Genomic DNA, 17,396 nt, shown 5'->3' with positions numbered 1-17,396 from the left:
GTAGCGTTCAGAAATAAAGAGTTCTTATGAATGCGTTCAATAGTTCGAAAGTCAAATATATATTATATATAATAAGTATTTATAATAAAAAGTAGTGATCAAAGGATCTGATTATTTCTTTAAAGCTCACCTGTACTGGTATTAATTAGAAGGTTGAAATTACTGTTTTGTTTTCGTTGTTTGTAAACGCAATATCAAGTTTTTGCATATGGGGCACGTAACTTGCGCATTTTGAGACATTTATACATTGTACAGATTATAGTTATGCATCATGTAAAGAATATAATGAAGAAAGAGTAGAAAAAAGTAATACAACTATACTGCTCGCCCAAGTAACCAGCGCAGTAACTAGTAAAAACTAGCTCTGTAACAGGTGCCGCGTGCAAGCGTCAACAAATTAATGTTAAGGCCTGTCCAGACGAGAACAATTTTTCGCCAATCTGGTTAAATTGTCCGATCCGTCCGTCGTCGTCCGTCGATTTTTATCGCGCGACAAAGAGTGAAAACTTACGACTCGGCCACGACATCGAGCGAGTTGCGACGGCGGGAGCGATAACCGTAGGTTGGAGCGAAAGGTCCGATCGCCGTGTCATCTATGTCACTCTCACATCTAAGAGCACTCTGAATTTGGCAAATCAGGCCTTATTTACTTACAAACTTAGCGAACATTACTTACGTGCGCAAGCTGCTTTCTGTGTAGGTACGTGTAAGCCAAAGCACCAAAAAGAAGTAGTGTAGTAAGTACCTACAGAAAAGGGAGACGACGATGGGCACTTTCACAAGTTGTTTCTCTGTCCCTCTTAGCAGCGACATGTACAAAAAGTGCCCGTCCAAAGGATAATATAGGTATATGCCAAAGGTATGTGATGTTGTGTTCCTGTCGTTCCTGGTGGTTTCCAGTGCTCCCAAGGACGGATCACGACGGATCCTAGTAAGCTTGTAGGGTCGGCAACACACGTGTAACTGTGACTCCACTAACCCATTGCTTGCGATGGCTGCCTAATGTCAGGCATGCTTGTTTGCCACCGTTGTGGTAAAAAAAAGAATAACTAAAGGACTGTGTCGCAAAGCTTAGGTATTTGTCTGCTGCTGTGAAAGTTCTAAACTGAATCGGTTTGGTTTACGTGGTTTTGTATGAAACTGTCGTCTTCAGGTGCAAGTGGCGTAAATGTGGCCTCTTCCCGTGGCTTTAGGATGGTATTCCACCTGTCCAATATCTTGGTGCAATGTCATTGCGTCTCACTCTCTCATTAAGCAAAATGTGAGACAAAATACATATTGTACAGGCGGTATACCACCCTAAGGTGCCAGTAAACTTTACGAGCAACCCTTTTCCAGGCATAGTGCACAGCGACCACATACTCGCCGATAGAATTTCAACCTTAGGGATCCGATTTAAGGTTCATATTCGATTGGTCTTTCGGGAAAATTTTAATATATTTGCATTTTTGGAAAAACCTTGTAGTTTGGTGCGGCCTGGAAAAGGGTTAAACCAGTAGTCTAACAAGTTCCTTCTTTTTTAAAGTATGTAAGCTTGAAAAACCTTAAAATATACAAGAACTTTCCAGACTTTATATTTACGCTAAATGTAAATGAAACAACAAATTTCATTGCATATTATTCTTTTTATATTTTTTTCATCAGTTTAAATGGAAAATACAATTTTATTTATTTATAATGTTGTCATTTATTTATTGTAAACAAATATATTATAAAAGATTTACATATTACTATCAAAACAAAATATTCACAAAATGGCAGACTAACCAAACAGCAACATTTTGAGCTAAACAAGAAAAGAGAAAGTTTGGCACTGATCCCATAATCGAAATTAATGAACATTGCTTTTAAGAGTTAGTCTGTTTGTCCAGATTTTGAATAGGTACCTTTTATAACGATACTTTTCACAACCTCTCTTCAGCTCAAGGGATTTGCGTGGTGTAATACTGACTACCCGCTGCGGGTCGCTCGCGACCCAAACCAACGGCTTCAAACAGTTAAGGCAACGCCAAAGAGAGCCTACCTCTTGACTATTGTATCTGTGGTAACTTGACAATTATAAGCTAATCCGCTGCCTCATTCGAACTCCAAATTAAAAAAAAAACAACTACTCAGGACTTCCTTCATAATGGATAAAATCAACTCAATTTTAAACATTCAAACAAATCATCAAGCATTTCAAATTATAAAAGTACCTCTTCTATACCCTGCCTTAACAAAATTATATATATTACACTTAGTCAGTTGACAAAACAAAAATAAAGCAATGGAAGAGGGGATATGAGCAAAAGTAATTGCAAACATAATCATATAACTTTCGACAGTGTAGGATCGCAACAGCGCTGCAGCCCTCGACCGCAGTCGGAAGCCGGGTCCCTTCCACTGTTACATGAAATGCCGAAAAGAAAAGTATAACTCATAAATTGTACACTTGTTTATACACTAATTTTTTTTTACATTTTAATAATTTAAAAACAACCAGTACTTGGTCGAGAAATTTATATCCATTTTTTTTTGTGTATTTTATATTTTGATGAAATATTTAAAAGCTAATTAACGTGAGCCGATGTCAGGATTCATAGCAAGTCGTCGTTCGCTCGAACCGGCTGGCAAGTCTCGACTCGAGCTTGTATAAACACATCTATACACAATAACACTACCGCATCGTCTATACATCTTGACTCGTATTATGCAGTGATATTTCAAGGGGCACAAGGAATATCGCAGCATCGTTCCGCGGCCGCTCACTCCGCCCGCCGCGGCGGTCTATATACATGTGGCGAGGCGCAGTGACGGCCCGTTCCACTCTACTGTACACCAAATTTACAATAACATTTGATCAGAATACGCAAACTCAACTATATCTAAAAATAAAAGTAAGGTAAGGATCTTTATGTAACGCCCGCCTTAGCCGCTACGATATCAGCTAATATAACGCGTTAAGTTTGCACATGACAAATTAGCCACCCGATAACAATATTCTGTATCATAAAATAGGCCCGATTCATTGCTTGGTTAATAATGGGGTCAACGTGACCGGCCCGACATCTCGCGGTTGCGTGTTGGCGGACAACAACTGTGGTGCGTTCACTCGCTCGACGGAAGCTACATACATTCATCTCGCCGAGCTCGTGAACGCACCATCACAAGCGACGTGGCGCGTTTGTCATGCCGCAAAGAACAATACATATCTGGAATTAGTTCTAACTCAGTTTAAAAAGATGTGATACTAGACTCTAAATATATACATTGGACTATGATATTTCATTGAGATATTTTTCCTTTGTATAAGAAATATGACAAAATACATAACTTCCTAATTACTTAATCGGTAACAATCGAGCAACATTTGACATTTTCCTCCCTTTGTGACAATGTATCGAATTTCAACATTAGGGATTATCATATTTATCTCATACAAAATATTGTTCTTTCAAAGAAGTCGATGTTAGATTGACAGCAACAGGAGACGCGGACGGGCCAACATGGCGGCACTGGTCTCGTGTTCCCGTCAAGCAGAGGGCCTACCGCGAACGACGTTCGACGTGTTGCCTCCCTGTCACACTTATGTACGAATTTACAAGTGCGACAGAGAGGCAACACGTCGAACGTGGTTCGCGGTAGGCCCCCAGATTACAGACCAGCTTCGTCTACGAGAGGATATTAAATCTTTGTAAAAATATACTTCATGTTTCTCATACACTAGTCATGAATCACGTGCGTCAATGAACAGTGCTTAATCAACGGTTCTGACATATGGAATGCATCTTACACAATATCCACTTCAATAAATAACAATTTCCCTGAAATTACTAACACAAGCAATCAGTATCTCATTGTGAAACAAATAATTATAATAAAACAATTCAGAGTGCTTAAACTAGTGGTAACAATAACATTTTTAACGTTTGTTCCTATCGATTTGATTGAGTTTCCTATTACCATTTTATTACCATTGTGATGATATTTCATAATTTCGATACTGAATTTTAAATTTGAGAAGGGCAAGCGATGTCATTATTAAATAAAACGTGATATGGGCAAAGTGTCGAAATTTACAATGACAGTGAAAATAAATACTAATAAATAAAAATCCAACGGAAATTAACTAATATCATGACCACAAACATTGAGCATTTTAATGAGTAAAAAGCAATTAAACGACAACTATTAACTGAGCAACTAGAGGCCGCGCAATTGTTGAATTGACTAAACAACTTGCATGTCGTAATGGAGTCACTTGTGAGCGAGCTCCAAAACAATTGACAATTATAGTGAAATAATAGCAACTTCATTTTGACACAATAATTGACAAAATTAACCGAAACAGTATCCTTCAACAAGGTTTCGTAAACCTATGCATGCTTGCATCATACTTATATTACAATGATAATAATACGTATACGCATATAATAACAAAGAAGTATATAATATGTACATTAAATGACATTAGAATTTAGGACGCGTTCTGGCGTTTAGAATTGATTCATATGCGTTTGGAATTAGCTGGCCTTGCGAAGTTGCCGCTCAACAATAAAACCAGAGTTACTTAACGCTATAAATCATTTCAATATGGACGTTAACATCAGGACAAAATATTCAAGACGGCTCTCCTCTCACCCGGGCTAGCGGCGGTGGCCAACTTATTATAGACAATATGACCAACCTTTAACCCTATTTGGAAAATTTAAAAGTAATTTTAGGGTGCCGTAGCCAAATGGTAAAAACGGGATCACTAAGACTCCGCTGTCCGTCTGTCTGTCTGTGCGCGTGTATCTCATGAACCGTGATAGCTAGGCAGTTGAAATTTTCACAGATGATGTATTTCTGTTGCCGCTATAACAACAAATACTAAAAACAGAATATAATAAATATTTAAGTGGGGCTCGGACGAATTTCAACAGTATTTTATTAAGATTTGACAGCCTCATGGCATTCCAACTACGAATTAATTCCCTGGCTAGGGCAATGAGACCGAGAGTAGTAAAATCTCTCGAGTCGTTTGACATTTCTACTATGTAACTAAACCTGATATTTTTATTAATTTATTGTTGTCACTGAAAGATTAAAAACGGATTTGATTAATATGAATATTTTTGTATGCTATTGAAATGTAGGTTAACCCCCTGCTTCCCAAGGACGATATCGATTCGGCAAAGACAATCTATTTTAAAATTTAGAAGGTCGATTTTTGGCTGGCATACACTCCTGAGACCCCCGTTTAAACCCCGGCTCGTATCAATGAGTTTTTCGGAACTTATGTACGAAATATCATTTGATATTTGTCAGTCGCTTTTCGGTGAAGGAAAACATCGTGAGGAAACCGGACTAATCCCAATAAGGCCTAATTTCCCCTCTGGGTTGGAAGGTCAGATGGCAGTCGCTTTCGTAAAAACTAGTGCCTACGTCAAATCATGGGATTAGTTGTCAAGCGGACCCCAGGCTCCCATGAGCCGTGCGAAATGCCCGGATAACGCCAGGTAGAAGAAGAAGAAATTTAGACTCCTGAGAGTTGAGGGATAAAGGTTGTCATGTGTTTTGTGACTTGGTTTTTCCAATAAACGTCATCGAACTGCCACCGCTTCGCCCGAGCGCACTATATGTACTAAGAGTTTATTGTGTTCTGGAGGGTATTTCCGAAGAGGACCAAAATAATTTCTTACTCCTAGTGGATGTTTCGCACTGGCCGGTTGTTGCTAACTTTAGGACACAACTTGTATGGAATTTATAACAGATTTTAAACCGTAAAAGCAGTCAGTATCGACCGTCAATCTCAAGAACTTTAAAGCGTTTTATAATATTTACAAGATCTTTCAATGGCAATTAGAAGACAAATAAATATGCGAACACAACAAGGACATTATATATGCCGCGCGATGGATACCGGGACATTATATTTAAATACTATATACAACGCGAACCTGGGCAAGATATCATGAAACATAACAAGCGTCCATCTTTAAATGGATGGATTCCTTATATGGGACGAAGATGGACCTTTTAAAAACGGCGAAGCATCGAAAGGATTGTGGACCATATTGACAATATACGAACATCACCGACTTAAGATGTTATAATTGTTTTCCAAGGCCAATAGTCTTAAAATTGACTTGTCAAAATTGTTGGTAATAGTAAAATAATTCAATAATCAGTATAAGCAAATTTCATTTGGACAACAACAACATTAGACGGCAATTATTTTCGAATGGAATAAAATGTGGACGAAAAAATATCAAGTGGACTATATTATGTAGATAATAATTTGTTTCTATTCATATAATTTACACAAAGTAATAGATCTAAGAAGTTTGTGTTGGCTTTACAACGAGAACGTTGTGTTACAGCTTCTTATTACGGTATTCAATGCGTTTGACCCACAATTTTACTGTATGCTATTTTAAAATGATATTAACCCGTCGAACGTCCACCATACAAAAAATTGATGCAAAGCAATTTGACCCATATTGATCTGTAGTAACACACGTCTGATACTAAGTCGCTACGACCCAAATTGAGTTAACATCACACGTGTCTTGCTAGGGCGCTCCACGGGTTAATGGAAATATGGTAAGTTACTGATGTATAAAATAATTATGCAAGTAGAATTGTACGTATAATAATTATGTACAATTCCGAAATATATTTATGTATATAAAAGCAAGAGACAGTGTCATGAAGAAGATGATCGACAGAATTTATATATACATATTATTAATATTAAAAATAAGTTCATATCATAATTTCATTCTTATAGCTTTTTGGTTGACATTATTTTATCGTATTGTCCTCGAATTTACATACAAACACTGGAAGTGGGCGATAATCAGCTTGCAAACATATAAATAAATATACGGAGTGAAGTTATATATTATATAAAAGCTCGTAGTGTAAAATAATTTGCTCTATTTTAATATGTAATTACTATTTTATCTTTATGTATGCACTGTGGGCTCTCATCAGAAGTTTGTGACGGTGCAGATGTTCACACATTACGGGAGTCATGCGTTACATTTCTGAGCGGCCGAGGTCGGCGCGTCGAGTAAAATTAATGGAAGAACGTTAAAACTTAAAATAATCTCCATATCAGATATGTCGACCATTCGGGACTCGGACCTCGACCGCGGCGTAAAGATGAGACATGGAATTCGATCACTAAAACTATAATAATAATCCTTAAAATCATTAACGAAACAATTATGTATTCAGTCCACACGATTGCGAATCTGCAAACGAACATGGCACTGTGTAAAAATAGATCGGAAACGCGGCCACGATCTCGAATCGGCCCGGATCATCGGAGTCGCAACGCGGACTGACTGTGACGACTGACCGCGGCCGCGGCCGCGACCGTGCAGGGCGGGCGGGCCGGCGTGGCTCCCGCGACACAAGGCACTCGCTGTCGGCGGCCGGCCGGCGCCGCGTACGAGCTCAGATGCTACGGCAGTGTGCGGCCCCTCGGCGACGGGCGGCGGGCGAGGCGGCGGGTCACCGTCAGTACGCCTGCGTCGTGCTCGCGCTAGGGACGCGCTCCGACTTCAGGTTACGCTGCAAGGAAAACATCAACATTACTATGGCCATTTTTTTGTCAGAATTTATTTGGAGCCTATGGTTAATCCTTTCAGTGCGCAGTACGTCATCATCAACCTTATAGGAATGCACGAAGCTTGATATCTTATAGGCCGTAGACGCGCGCGGTCCGTGAGATCACATGCTTATCGAAATTTCATCATCATAACTTAAGAGCTTTGCTCTTGTCGGTGGAGTAATCGCCAATCATTTCTTTCTTGTGCCAGTCTTTTAATTTCCTCATACGACACATTATTTTTTATTTGGCTTATCGAAATGTAGAAATGTAGAATAAGAACAGTATTTTTAAAAAATTAATTACAAACTACACGTACTGGAAGATCCTTTAATCGCGTGACAGACTTGAAAATAAAAAGTCTCATATTAGATATAACCGGGTCCAACACCTTCTTTTATACAGCAATAGTCTCATCGTCATACATATAAAATATAATTGAAATATTAGTATCTTTTATAATGGTCTACTCTACACTATGGTATCTCTATAGGCCCCGTGCATCAACTATAGGGGGCAGCATAAGAGCCGTCAGATTCAGCCCATCGACACCCCATACTTTGATAAATTAAGAACGTACTTGTTACCAACATTGAGGGATAGAAATAATCTTATCGAATTAAAATGACTGCTGTTGCATTTTGGTGGCACATACCATACTTGCTTTTAACATAGACGTATTATACTTACTTTTCTTTAGGTTGGTATGATTGGTAGTAAAACGTCAAACGTCATTTAAATTGTCGTGAACGTGGAAATATGTGGTTATTTTTTATTGTAATTGGTAAAATAACTTTAGCTGTTATTTAAATGGGGGCCAAATCTTTAAGGAAATGTGAAGTTTGTAGTGGGTGTGTAAGAAGACTAACTACTGACGCATTTTTGGCCAAATTTCCACTTGATCCGAACAGGTCGGTAAACTGATGTTTGTATGCAATATTTTCATTTTTTACTTTGAGTCGTTAACAGTTACTAATTTAATTAGTTTTAGTCGTGTACAATCCATGATTAAAACGAAAATATTTTGTGAATAAAGTATTTTTAAGTAAAAAACTAAGTAACCTATGACACGAATAGTGTACGACCAATTTATCGATAATCTCTTTATTTCAGATGTCGATTATGGGCAAAGCTGAGGAAAAGGAAATGAGGATTTGGCGTATTTATTTACCTATTCAAAAGCTGAATGGAAACAAGTTCATTTGTGGAAATCATTCTCCATCCAGTGCCTTCAATAAAAAGGGACCAGATTAAAAAAGAATGCGCGCGAATTCAGCATATTGTAATATGCCTACTTGAATAATAAACTATGTTATTTTTATCATGTAAAATAAAATTGTTTATATATATAATGTTCTTTTATTTTATTAATCCACGTGATTCTCAAAATGTACTGTTACAGTAGTACAGTAGGTAAATACAGCAGCACGTATCGCACATTTATCGATATCGATAAACAGTAGGTACTGGAAGTGTCGAGCCCTAGCGTTGTTTTTTTTGTGTTGGTAGTATTGTGTGTGGTTTTTTTTTTAACAATTATGGCCTGGTTGCGAGATCTTTAAGCCTGTATTTGGTGTGTTGGGATATGTACGTTCATAATTCGGTTCGAGGATTGTTCGAGAGTGCCGACTCTTAAAACGTAGTGATTATATGCTCTTTGGTCAGATTCATGGCGCGAGGCGTAAATGTGTCGTTTATGCTTCCGATGTAGCCCACAAGATGGCAGAACCTACTATGCAAAAGGAAACGTACCGACGAGAACGGTAGATGGTAGCACTTGCTTTGGCAATGTACATGTGCACATATGTTTTCGATTCAGGCCACAAGATGGCAACACCTCCAACGCGCGCGGCCCTTATAGACTATAGTATAGAGTCCAAACTTTTTTACGTGAGGGCCACATTGCGCCTCAGAAAATTTCGCGCGGGCCACCGTCGGTTTTTGCGCCGGGGGAGGGTGTCTGGTTGCTGCTGTTAGGAACAGTTCCACTCTCAATAATGCTCAACCCCTGGAGCCTGGCTCCCGCGGGCCGGACAGTGGATACTCGCTTTGGGTGTCGGCGGGCCGCATTGGACCGCGTCGCGGGCAGGATTTGGCCCGCGGGCCGGGTTGGAGACCCCTGGTATAGAGTAATAATGTGTAAAGTCGGCGGCCCACTCACCAGCTGGTCGTATTGGTGCACCATCCGCTTGATGTGCGTGAGCTTGCGGTGCAGGTAGTTGACGCGGCGCTTCTGCGCCTGGTACTCGCCGTCGTTCTGCACGCGCCGGTACTCCTCCACGATGCGTTGTTCTATGCTCTGCAAGTTCAAATACCGGACAAGTTAATACGAGTGTTTTATACGAAAAAATTTAAGGGATGTTTACAAAAACAACATAACTGACTACACTGGTTGACACCTGAAACGATTAACAATGTTCTTAAAAAAGTGTCAACCGCTCTAAGCAGTTATGTTGTTTTTGTAAATATCCCTTCAATTCTAAAGAGAATGAAGATGAATACGAGTGGTTCAGATCGGGAAGTATTTTAGTTCCAGTTGATGTTTCAGTTATTTTAGGCGAAGACTGCTTGCAATTTCGATTCTCTCTCTGTTTTGTTTCACGTCTTCTCCTGCAACGACCATGTATTGGTACTTGGTGTATAGTGGGTTAGTAAAAGTTTCATCGTGCGTGAGACTGGTATTCTGTACTTAGTGACACAGCTAGTGTGGCGGCACGCGCTTGAGTTTGAGCCCAAGCGACGACGTAAACAGTCTGGCCACTTGCGCCACGCGCGCGCGTATAGGGATTGGTACTCGATGTATACTGGGTTATAACACACGTTCCATCATGCGTCCAAAGGCTGGTATTCCGTACCTGATGGTGCGGCGAGTGTGGAGGCGCACGCTTCAGCTGAAGCTCGAGCGACGTGAAGAGTTTGGCCACTTGCGCGACGCGCGCGTATAGGGATTGGTACTCGGTGTATAGTTCCGCGAACTCGTTCTTGTAGGCTCGCCGGGTACTCGAACTCGTTATTGGCGGGTATTGCCTGAAATGATAAATAATTTTTAGTATCTTCAGCACAGACTCTAGTTAAATTTTTGTGAGCTACTGACCGCCCACGTGACCACTTGAAAACGATGTGTTTTCTTATTATGGATGGATATGGATGGCTGAGATACGCGTCATACTCGTGAACGGGTGCTGTTTGTGGAGACTGGTCTGTTAAGCTAACACGAGCTATTATACTTAGTAACTTTTATTAATTAATTACAGTGAGACGCCTCATTCTGTTCTCGTATGTTTCTTTTCTTTTAATGAATGTATTAATTATACAGGATATTGACTCTTGGAGACCTTATACATCTCTAAGGATAACTTGATAAACTATATAATCTTATAGTTCTGACACCTAGAGACATTTACACCTCTAAATATTATAGATTTTTTTTGTGTGTTTTTTTATCTGTATTTTGTATGTAATTCGACATTAAGAGACCATATACATCTCTTAGTAATTGTAATACGTTAGATTGAATTGTTAGTTTTATTTTATAAAATTGTTGATGTTATTATTTTTGCTTTTATGTAAATTCAATGTTGACGTGTAAAAGTGCCCTTGTGGCCTATTTGCTGAATAAATGTTGATGTTGATGTTGATGTATTTTTCCAGCCACCCAGAAATTTTGTGGACCACAAGCAGCCCTCATGACTAGTCATGATACTGTTTAAACCCCTTACCATTTAATTTCATTTTTATGTACATATACAAAAATATACACCTCATCGCAGGGACCTTATTATCTAGCTAGAACATAAATACTAAATTATCCAAATTACAATAAATAAAAAATAACAATTTTGACGATATATTTATATTGAGTCCAGCAACAAAACTTACGTTATAATCTAACAAATAAATAGATACATAAAGTAAATAAATATTTACCGGTTTCATTAGATGAGTTTACTAGATTAGAGATACTAAAGTACGCTGAGTCTTGTTTGTTATTTTTGCCGCTCAAACACGGTTAAAGTTAACAAAACCCTAGATGTTTATCAGATAATTATAAAAACAGAAGTATAAAAAAAGCAAACGGCTTTTAGATCAATTAATGAATTGTGGCCATTTATTTAATTTTTACCTCATTCAAATAATCATAATCGCGACTCAAGTTTCGTTGTCATAAGTTCAAAACAATAAATAAAACGTCTAATTACATTTAATGAGAATCTTGATATCACTTAAGCCTTGAATTAAGTAAACAAACAGCAACACTACTAATTATACATCGGTGGACCTTACTACAAAAGGCATAAGGTCCACCGATGTACAGTTAACACTTTCGCAGCCGGGCAAAAAACGGCGCACTACCCCAGAAACCGGTTGTCTATATCTGCGTACAAAAGAACCCGCTGGGCGGGTTGTCCGGCATCTGAGCAAACATTACGAGTGCCTACCAGGCGGGTTCTCGGTAGTCAAAGTGTTAACAGTGTGGGCAATGGTACAGTCACCTGCAATATTATGTTACCCTTAGAAGGCCGCAAAAATATCTGACACGATCTTATTTGTAGAGACTATAAGAGCGTGTCACATATTTTTGCGTGCGTACAAGCAAACAGTAAAACAAAAAGGCCCTTCATTATCTACGATTCTCCACTTAATTTACTTATTTATTTCACACGTAAAGTTTGCTTTTATACCTACATAATACAGTAAAATAAAAACATAACGAAGTTCGAGCGAGGCTTAATCTTTTTAGTTTTACTTTATTAAAAAAAACTAGAGAGTATTTTTCTTGTATTGTAAGTTCTAATTCTCATTTATAATCCACAAACGAAGCCTAGATACCTATAGAATGGCCAATCGGTCTACTTTCACTTTCTGACGTCACGGATCTGATTAGCGCGCTTGCGAAATCACGGAAATATATTACGTTCAACAAAGTTACAGTATATAATCACCTGCAAACGTTATCTACACTTATGCTCATCAATATGTTGACATTTGACTTATTTCAATGATCCTAGAAAACTCGAGTGACACCATAGAATTAAAAACAAAATGTTATTGTGTTTGTTTGAATCGACTAAGTATTTCTTGTTGTTATTCTGTCCCGTCAGCCAGGTGACAATACAATAGCATAGTTTGGTAGATTATAAGAACTCTTGTACCACGTTATATTATTATCGTAATTCGTAGATTCGTAAATGGACCTTGTGGAAAGGATTTCTAACCACAATAAAAATGGATTTTTGTTTAGTTGTGTAAGTGACCCAGGCGACCGTAACCATGGCAACGATTGAAAAAAATAAAGTTGATTCACCCGTTTGTAACATAAATATTTTTGCAGTTCTTCATATTTAGCGTCTACACAAAACTAGAAATCGTTGGTGTTTTCAAAAACACTTACTAATTATATCACTTTAACTTTAATTTAATCCAAAGTGTGTTACATAGAAAACTCCCAAGAGAATTTATGACACATGTTTTTGTCCATTTGTCCTTGATACACTTTAAGGCCCATCGCAACACAGCTATTGCTAAAAAGTGCATGTCATCCAACGCAACTTTCTATGAGAAACTGGTTCTGAACTACCTATCCGTACAATTCTAACGAACATCCGATGATTAATAATGAAGGCTGGAAACGTTCCAACGAGCGAATGCGTATATCCTAAGGTGTAACCTTGAAATTATAGTAGAATAGAATAGATTTTATTCATAAGCACAAACAAACGAGACAATACATAATATAAAAGAAAACACAAAATAAGATTAAAGTGCCACGAAATGGCCCCATCTCAGCATGTTGCTGGTGGCTTCTAGGGCTGATCTTCCGATGAAGTGAGAAGAAATAGTGTTAGTCTAGTTTCATAATATAGCGACTCGCATTTCGACTGTTACTTCACTTGTAGAAAAAATACTTTTAGACTATTTATTAACCATGCAGTGTTATAAGTTATAACACTGCATGGTTTTATCAGTTTTAAGTTATCGAAATAATGATCTTGACTAGAAGGGTGAATCAACTTTTTCTTCTCACTCGTTGCCATGTTTACGGTCGCTTGGGTCACCCTTAAGGTATTTAAAATAATCTAAAAAACAGTTATAATTATTTCTGATTCTGACCCTTAATACTTAGGTCATCTACTTAGCATATCGGACATAATAATAATAATAACACCAAAAACGGCGCACCCAAATACGAGATAAATGATTATCCTCTAGCGGCCCACCATACAAGGAAAATTGGCAATCGAATTTGAATCAACGGTATTAGAAAATAGAGTTGAATTTGTTTTGTTTTAAAATTGAACGAAACGAAATAAAAGAAACTCTATTCCATTTCATTAAGATTTAAATTTCATTGGAGGTAATTTGTACTAGTATTAGGACATTGAACCCCAAGAGGCTATGATGTTCCAAATTGCGTACAAAGTTTATCGTCCAACACTATTCGGATACAAGTTAATTGTTTAAGGGGCGTCAGACATTCTATCAAAACGATTATTTCAGTGTTTATGCGTCTTATGTTTCCTTCAGGCATGTGTAAAATGAAGGATAATAATAATTACCTTTCAATCTCTTCCAAATCAGTCATGGTCTCATCGGGCCCCGACGTTAATTCAGTATTTTCTAAGGGTTCCGTATTTGTGATGTCTTTTTCTGTAAGAAAACATGATTAAACACATTATTAAATTATGTAACAAAAGTATTTACATCTGACGCAAATCATTTCGACGTTCATGTTGCCCTATGCAAATGCTTATGTACCTATCCTTGATTATCTTACATTACAGCGGAACAAGCTAACTAAGAGTCACTATATAAACTTTAAATTCTCTGTACATAAATAAACATCTGTCGAAAATCATGCCTTTTGAATAGTGTCGAATTCGAAGGTTCGGTTTTGCTCTAACTCCGCCAGAAACATAATTATTATGCCGTAGCCTAAATTGTAACTTCATCCGACACAACTTTTGAGTGACATATCTCCTGGCAAAATGTAAGGTATACCAGTGAACCCAATTTTTGGGTGTCTAATACGCATGGGTGGAGTTGAATATTCTTTTGTGGACTAAGCTAACCTGCAAAACAGTATTTCTACTGAACAATCGGTTTGATACTCCTCTAAGAGGACTTTAGTGTACCTAAAAGCATAGTAAAATGAAGTGCATACCTGTGATACTAGTTTGCTCTACTGGGGGACTATTTCTATAACCGTTCGCCTTCACAGGACTCGGGCATAGCTCCTTAACAGTGTTAAAACTGAGCGTGTAGCCGTTATCCTTTTTGACTGCAACAAATACATTAATAGATAAGTAATTAAATACTTCAGCAAGCATGTTTTTCTAATTAATTATAATTATGATCGTTTCTTAATGAGGTACTCTCATGTTAATTTGACGTACCTACAGTCAGCAGCAGAAGTTGTTAAGAGGGCGAGGTGTTCAAAATTACCTTGACACGCTCTTATTCTCTTAACAATAAAGCCGCGTCAAGATCATTTTGAACTCGTGGCCTGCTTAGCAACTTCTGCTACTTGTACTTAGTCTCAATTTGACCAAACAAAAATTAGACCTTTATCTGAGAAAGAATGATACATTTAAGATCAATGCATGTTCATAGATACCTATATAATTAAAAAAAGTAATTGTCTGTTGTCCTTTTCACGCTTTATCTAAATTTGGTATTAAGTTTGTTTTTATAGTGGAAATCATCCCTTAAGGGGGTGAAAAGGAGGCCGAAATTTACCATGGAAGTATATAAAAATATGTACTAATTCTATGCAGACAATGTCGCCGTCACAAGCTAGAAATAAATAATTTCATAACAATAACAACCTAGCTGAATTTAATTATTTAAAACGGAAATCCCAATATCAAATAATGATTATCTACATTGATTAGTGTAGAAAGCGATATTTCATCAATCGTTCTATACACCGTGTTTAAGTCACGTTTGCATCGTGAGTCATGTACAAACAGCGACACTCTTAACATCAGTGGACCTTATTACAAAAGGCATAAGGTCCACCGATGTACAAGTGTGGGCGATGGTACTCATTATTCAATGGAACTTGTCGTCGTGTTTGTTTATCGCCGATGGTAGTGTTGTTTGTTTACGGTAACGGCTTATGTGCATTAATTATGTATGTACAGTCGACGTCAAACATGTGTTTACACTTTCCGTCTTATTACAAAGGGGTAAGGTGCAAAAGTGTAAACATATCTTTGACGTCGACCGTACGTATTAAGCATTCATCTACGCAAGGCCATTTAAGTACATTAATAAGAAGAAAACAGAGTAGATTAGAATGTAGTTAATGCTTTAGGATGTGAATAGAACCAGGCGTTACTTTGCGGAAATCCATATTAATTAAAACCAAAAATATTACTTTGCTAATCCGCGAAAAGATAACGTGCTAGTACACAAATAAATATAACCTGTGTCTGGTGTTTCGCCTCTCTACGAGGCATCCTCAGGAGATGTTGACGGTCTGACGCCCGGCAACGGAAAACAGTTGCCGGGCGTTGGGAAAGTAATATTTTTGGTTTTAAGCTTTAGGATGTTTCTAATTTTTCCTGCATATAGCATACGGAGTACAGAGATACGTCGTCGCGAGATAAGTTGAGTATTTATTTCGAAAATTATGAAGACATATATGATTGATACTTTAGTATTCAGTGGTTTGGAATATAAAATTTATAGCAGAACCTATTATCCACTCCTGGGTTAATAATCGCCATACATTTGTTTAGGCTTCGTCACACTGGAGCCTCTCACCCCGAGCACATTAATGCGGGCTGTACATATTCGTCGAGAGACCCCGAGACAGACCGAGAACGCGTGTGTACATGCCGCTCCCTTCTCGTCTAGCTCTTCCTCGTCTCGTCTCTCGCTTCTCCGATTGGATCGGAGCGGTGCCGAGATTCGGCGAGAGGCTCTCGACGTGTGTACAGACGACATTAAGGTTTTCAACTAGGGCAGAATAGGGTCGAGCGGTTTCGTCTCGTGCGGGTCGGCGAGCCACGGAAGGCCACAGCCGTCGCAGCCGGAAGGCGGAAACGGTCTCTCATACCTCCCTTTAGAGAGGTATCGAAAGGCCCGTAGTCGAGCCGGGGAAGGGGTGCGGTACCTGTGGTCCGGTCGTCCTCGTTGTCGGAGGCGTGGCGCTCGCCGGAGGAGGCGCCGGAGCTGCCGGTGGCGTAGCCGGAGGAGGGCGGGCTGGGGCGGCGGTAGTGGGAGATGCGCTGCTTCTTGGCGGCGGGCGCGTCGTCCCCCGCCGGCGCCGCCCCCGCCCCCGCCCCCGCCCCCGCGGGCCGCTTGCCGCGCGGCGTGCCGGCGCCGGGCGCGCCGGGCGACGCGCGCGGCGACAGGGAGTTGGTGGAGTCGCTCGACACGGGCGGTGTTAGATTTTGAGGTTTCCGCCTGTTAAACGTAACGAATGTTAATACGGGTCCCTTGTACGGTCGGCAGCAGAGTTGCTAAGCGGGCGAGGTGTTCAAAATGACCTTGACGTGACTTTATTGATAAAGGCTTGGTCAAACAGACGGCGCGACGCAGCGCCGCGTCCGCGCCGCGTGATGCCGACGCGATGCCTGTTCAGGGCGCGCGCGGATCGCGCCGGCCTCACGCTCTCAACACACCCTCATCGCGCGCGCGAACGCGGCGCGGCCGCGCGGGAACGCGGCGCACCGCTCGCTGCCTAACGTCCGATCCGACTGATGTGACCTTGCGCGACAGAAGCGGGGCGTGCTACCGGCGGGACGCAGTCTGTTTGACGTCGGTAACCTGTTAGCATGTGCCGCGATCGCGCGGCGCGGACGCG

The 17,396-nt window shown here is 39.6% G+C and overlaps 1 protein-coding gene and 1 long non-coding RNA gene across 2 annotated transcripts in view; both read right to left on the bottom strand.

Annotated features, from left to right (window-relative positions):
• Nucleotides 1-1,605: 1,605 nt before the first annotated feature.
• Nucleotides 1,606-4,477, bottom strand: LOC134669619 (uncharacterized). The gene is made up of 2 exons (XR_010098924.1): nt 3,638-4,477; nt 1,606-3,524 (listed from the first exon to the last, which is right to left on the bottom strand). It is a non-coding gene; the product is annotated as an uncharacterized LOC134669619 (long non-coding RNA).
• Nucleotides 4,478-7,390: 2,913 nt separating this feature from the next.
• Nucleotides 7,391-17,396, bottom strand: part of LOC134669617 (RNA polymerase II elongation factor Ell) — an 83,757-nt gene continuing 73,751 nt past the window's right edge. Inside the window, exons 8-13 of the mRNA XM_063527274.1 lie at nt 16,704-16,996; nt 14,745-14,861; nt 14,140-14,230; nt 10,438-10,609; nt 9,744-9,881; nt 7,391-7,545 (exon numbers count right to left, since the gene is read on the bottom strand). Of these exons, the coding sequence (XP_063383344.1) occupies nt 7,492-7,545; nt 9,744-9,881; nt 10,438-10,609; nt 14,140-14,230; nt 14,745-14,861; nt 16,704-16,996 (865 nt within the window). The 3' untranslated portion in view covers nt 7,391-7,491. The remainder of the gene's footprint in view (nt 7,546-9,743; nt 9,882-10,437; nt 10,610-14,139; nt 14,231-14,744; nt 14,862-16,703; nt 16,997-17,396) is intronic.

The sequence above is a fragment of the Cydia fagiglandana genome, chromosome 12 (genome assembly GCF_963556715.1).
Source record: "Cydia fagiglandana chromosome 12, ilCydFagi1.1, whole genome shotgun sequence".
Lineage (NCBI taxonomy): Eukaryota > Metazoa > Arthropoda > Insecta > Lepidoptera > Tortricidae > Cydia > Cydia fagiglandana.
The sequence above is the reverse complement of the archived record's forward strand: the minus strand, read 5'-3'. Positions and strand labels throughout refer to the sequence as shown.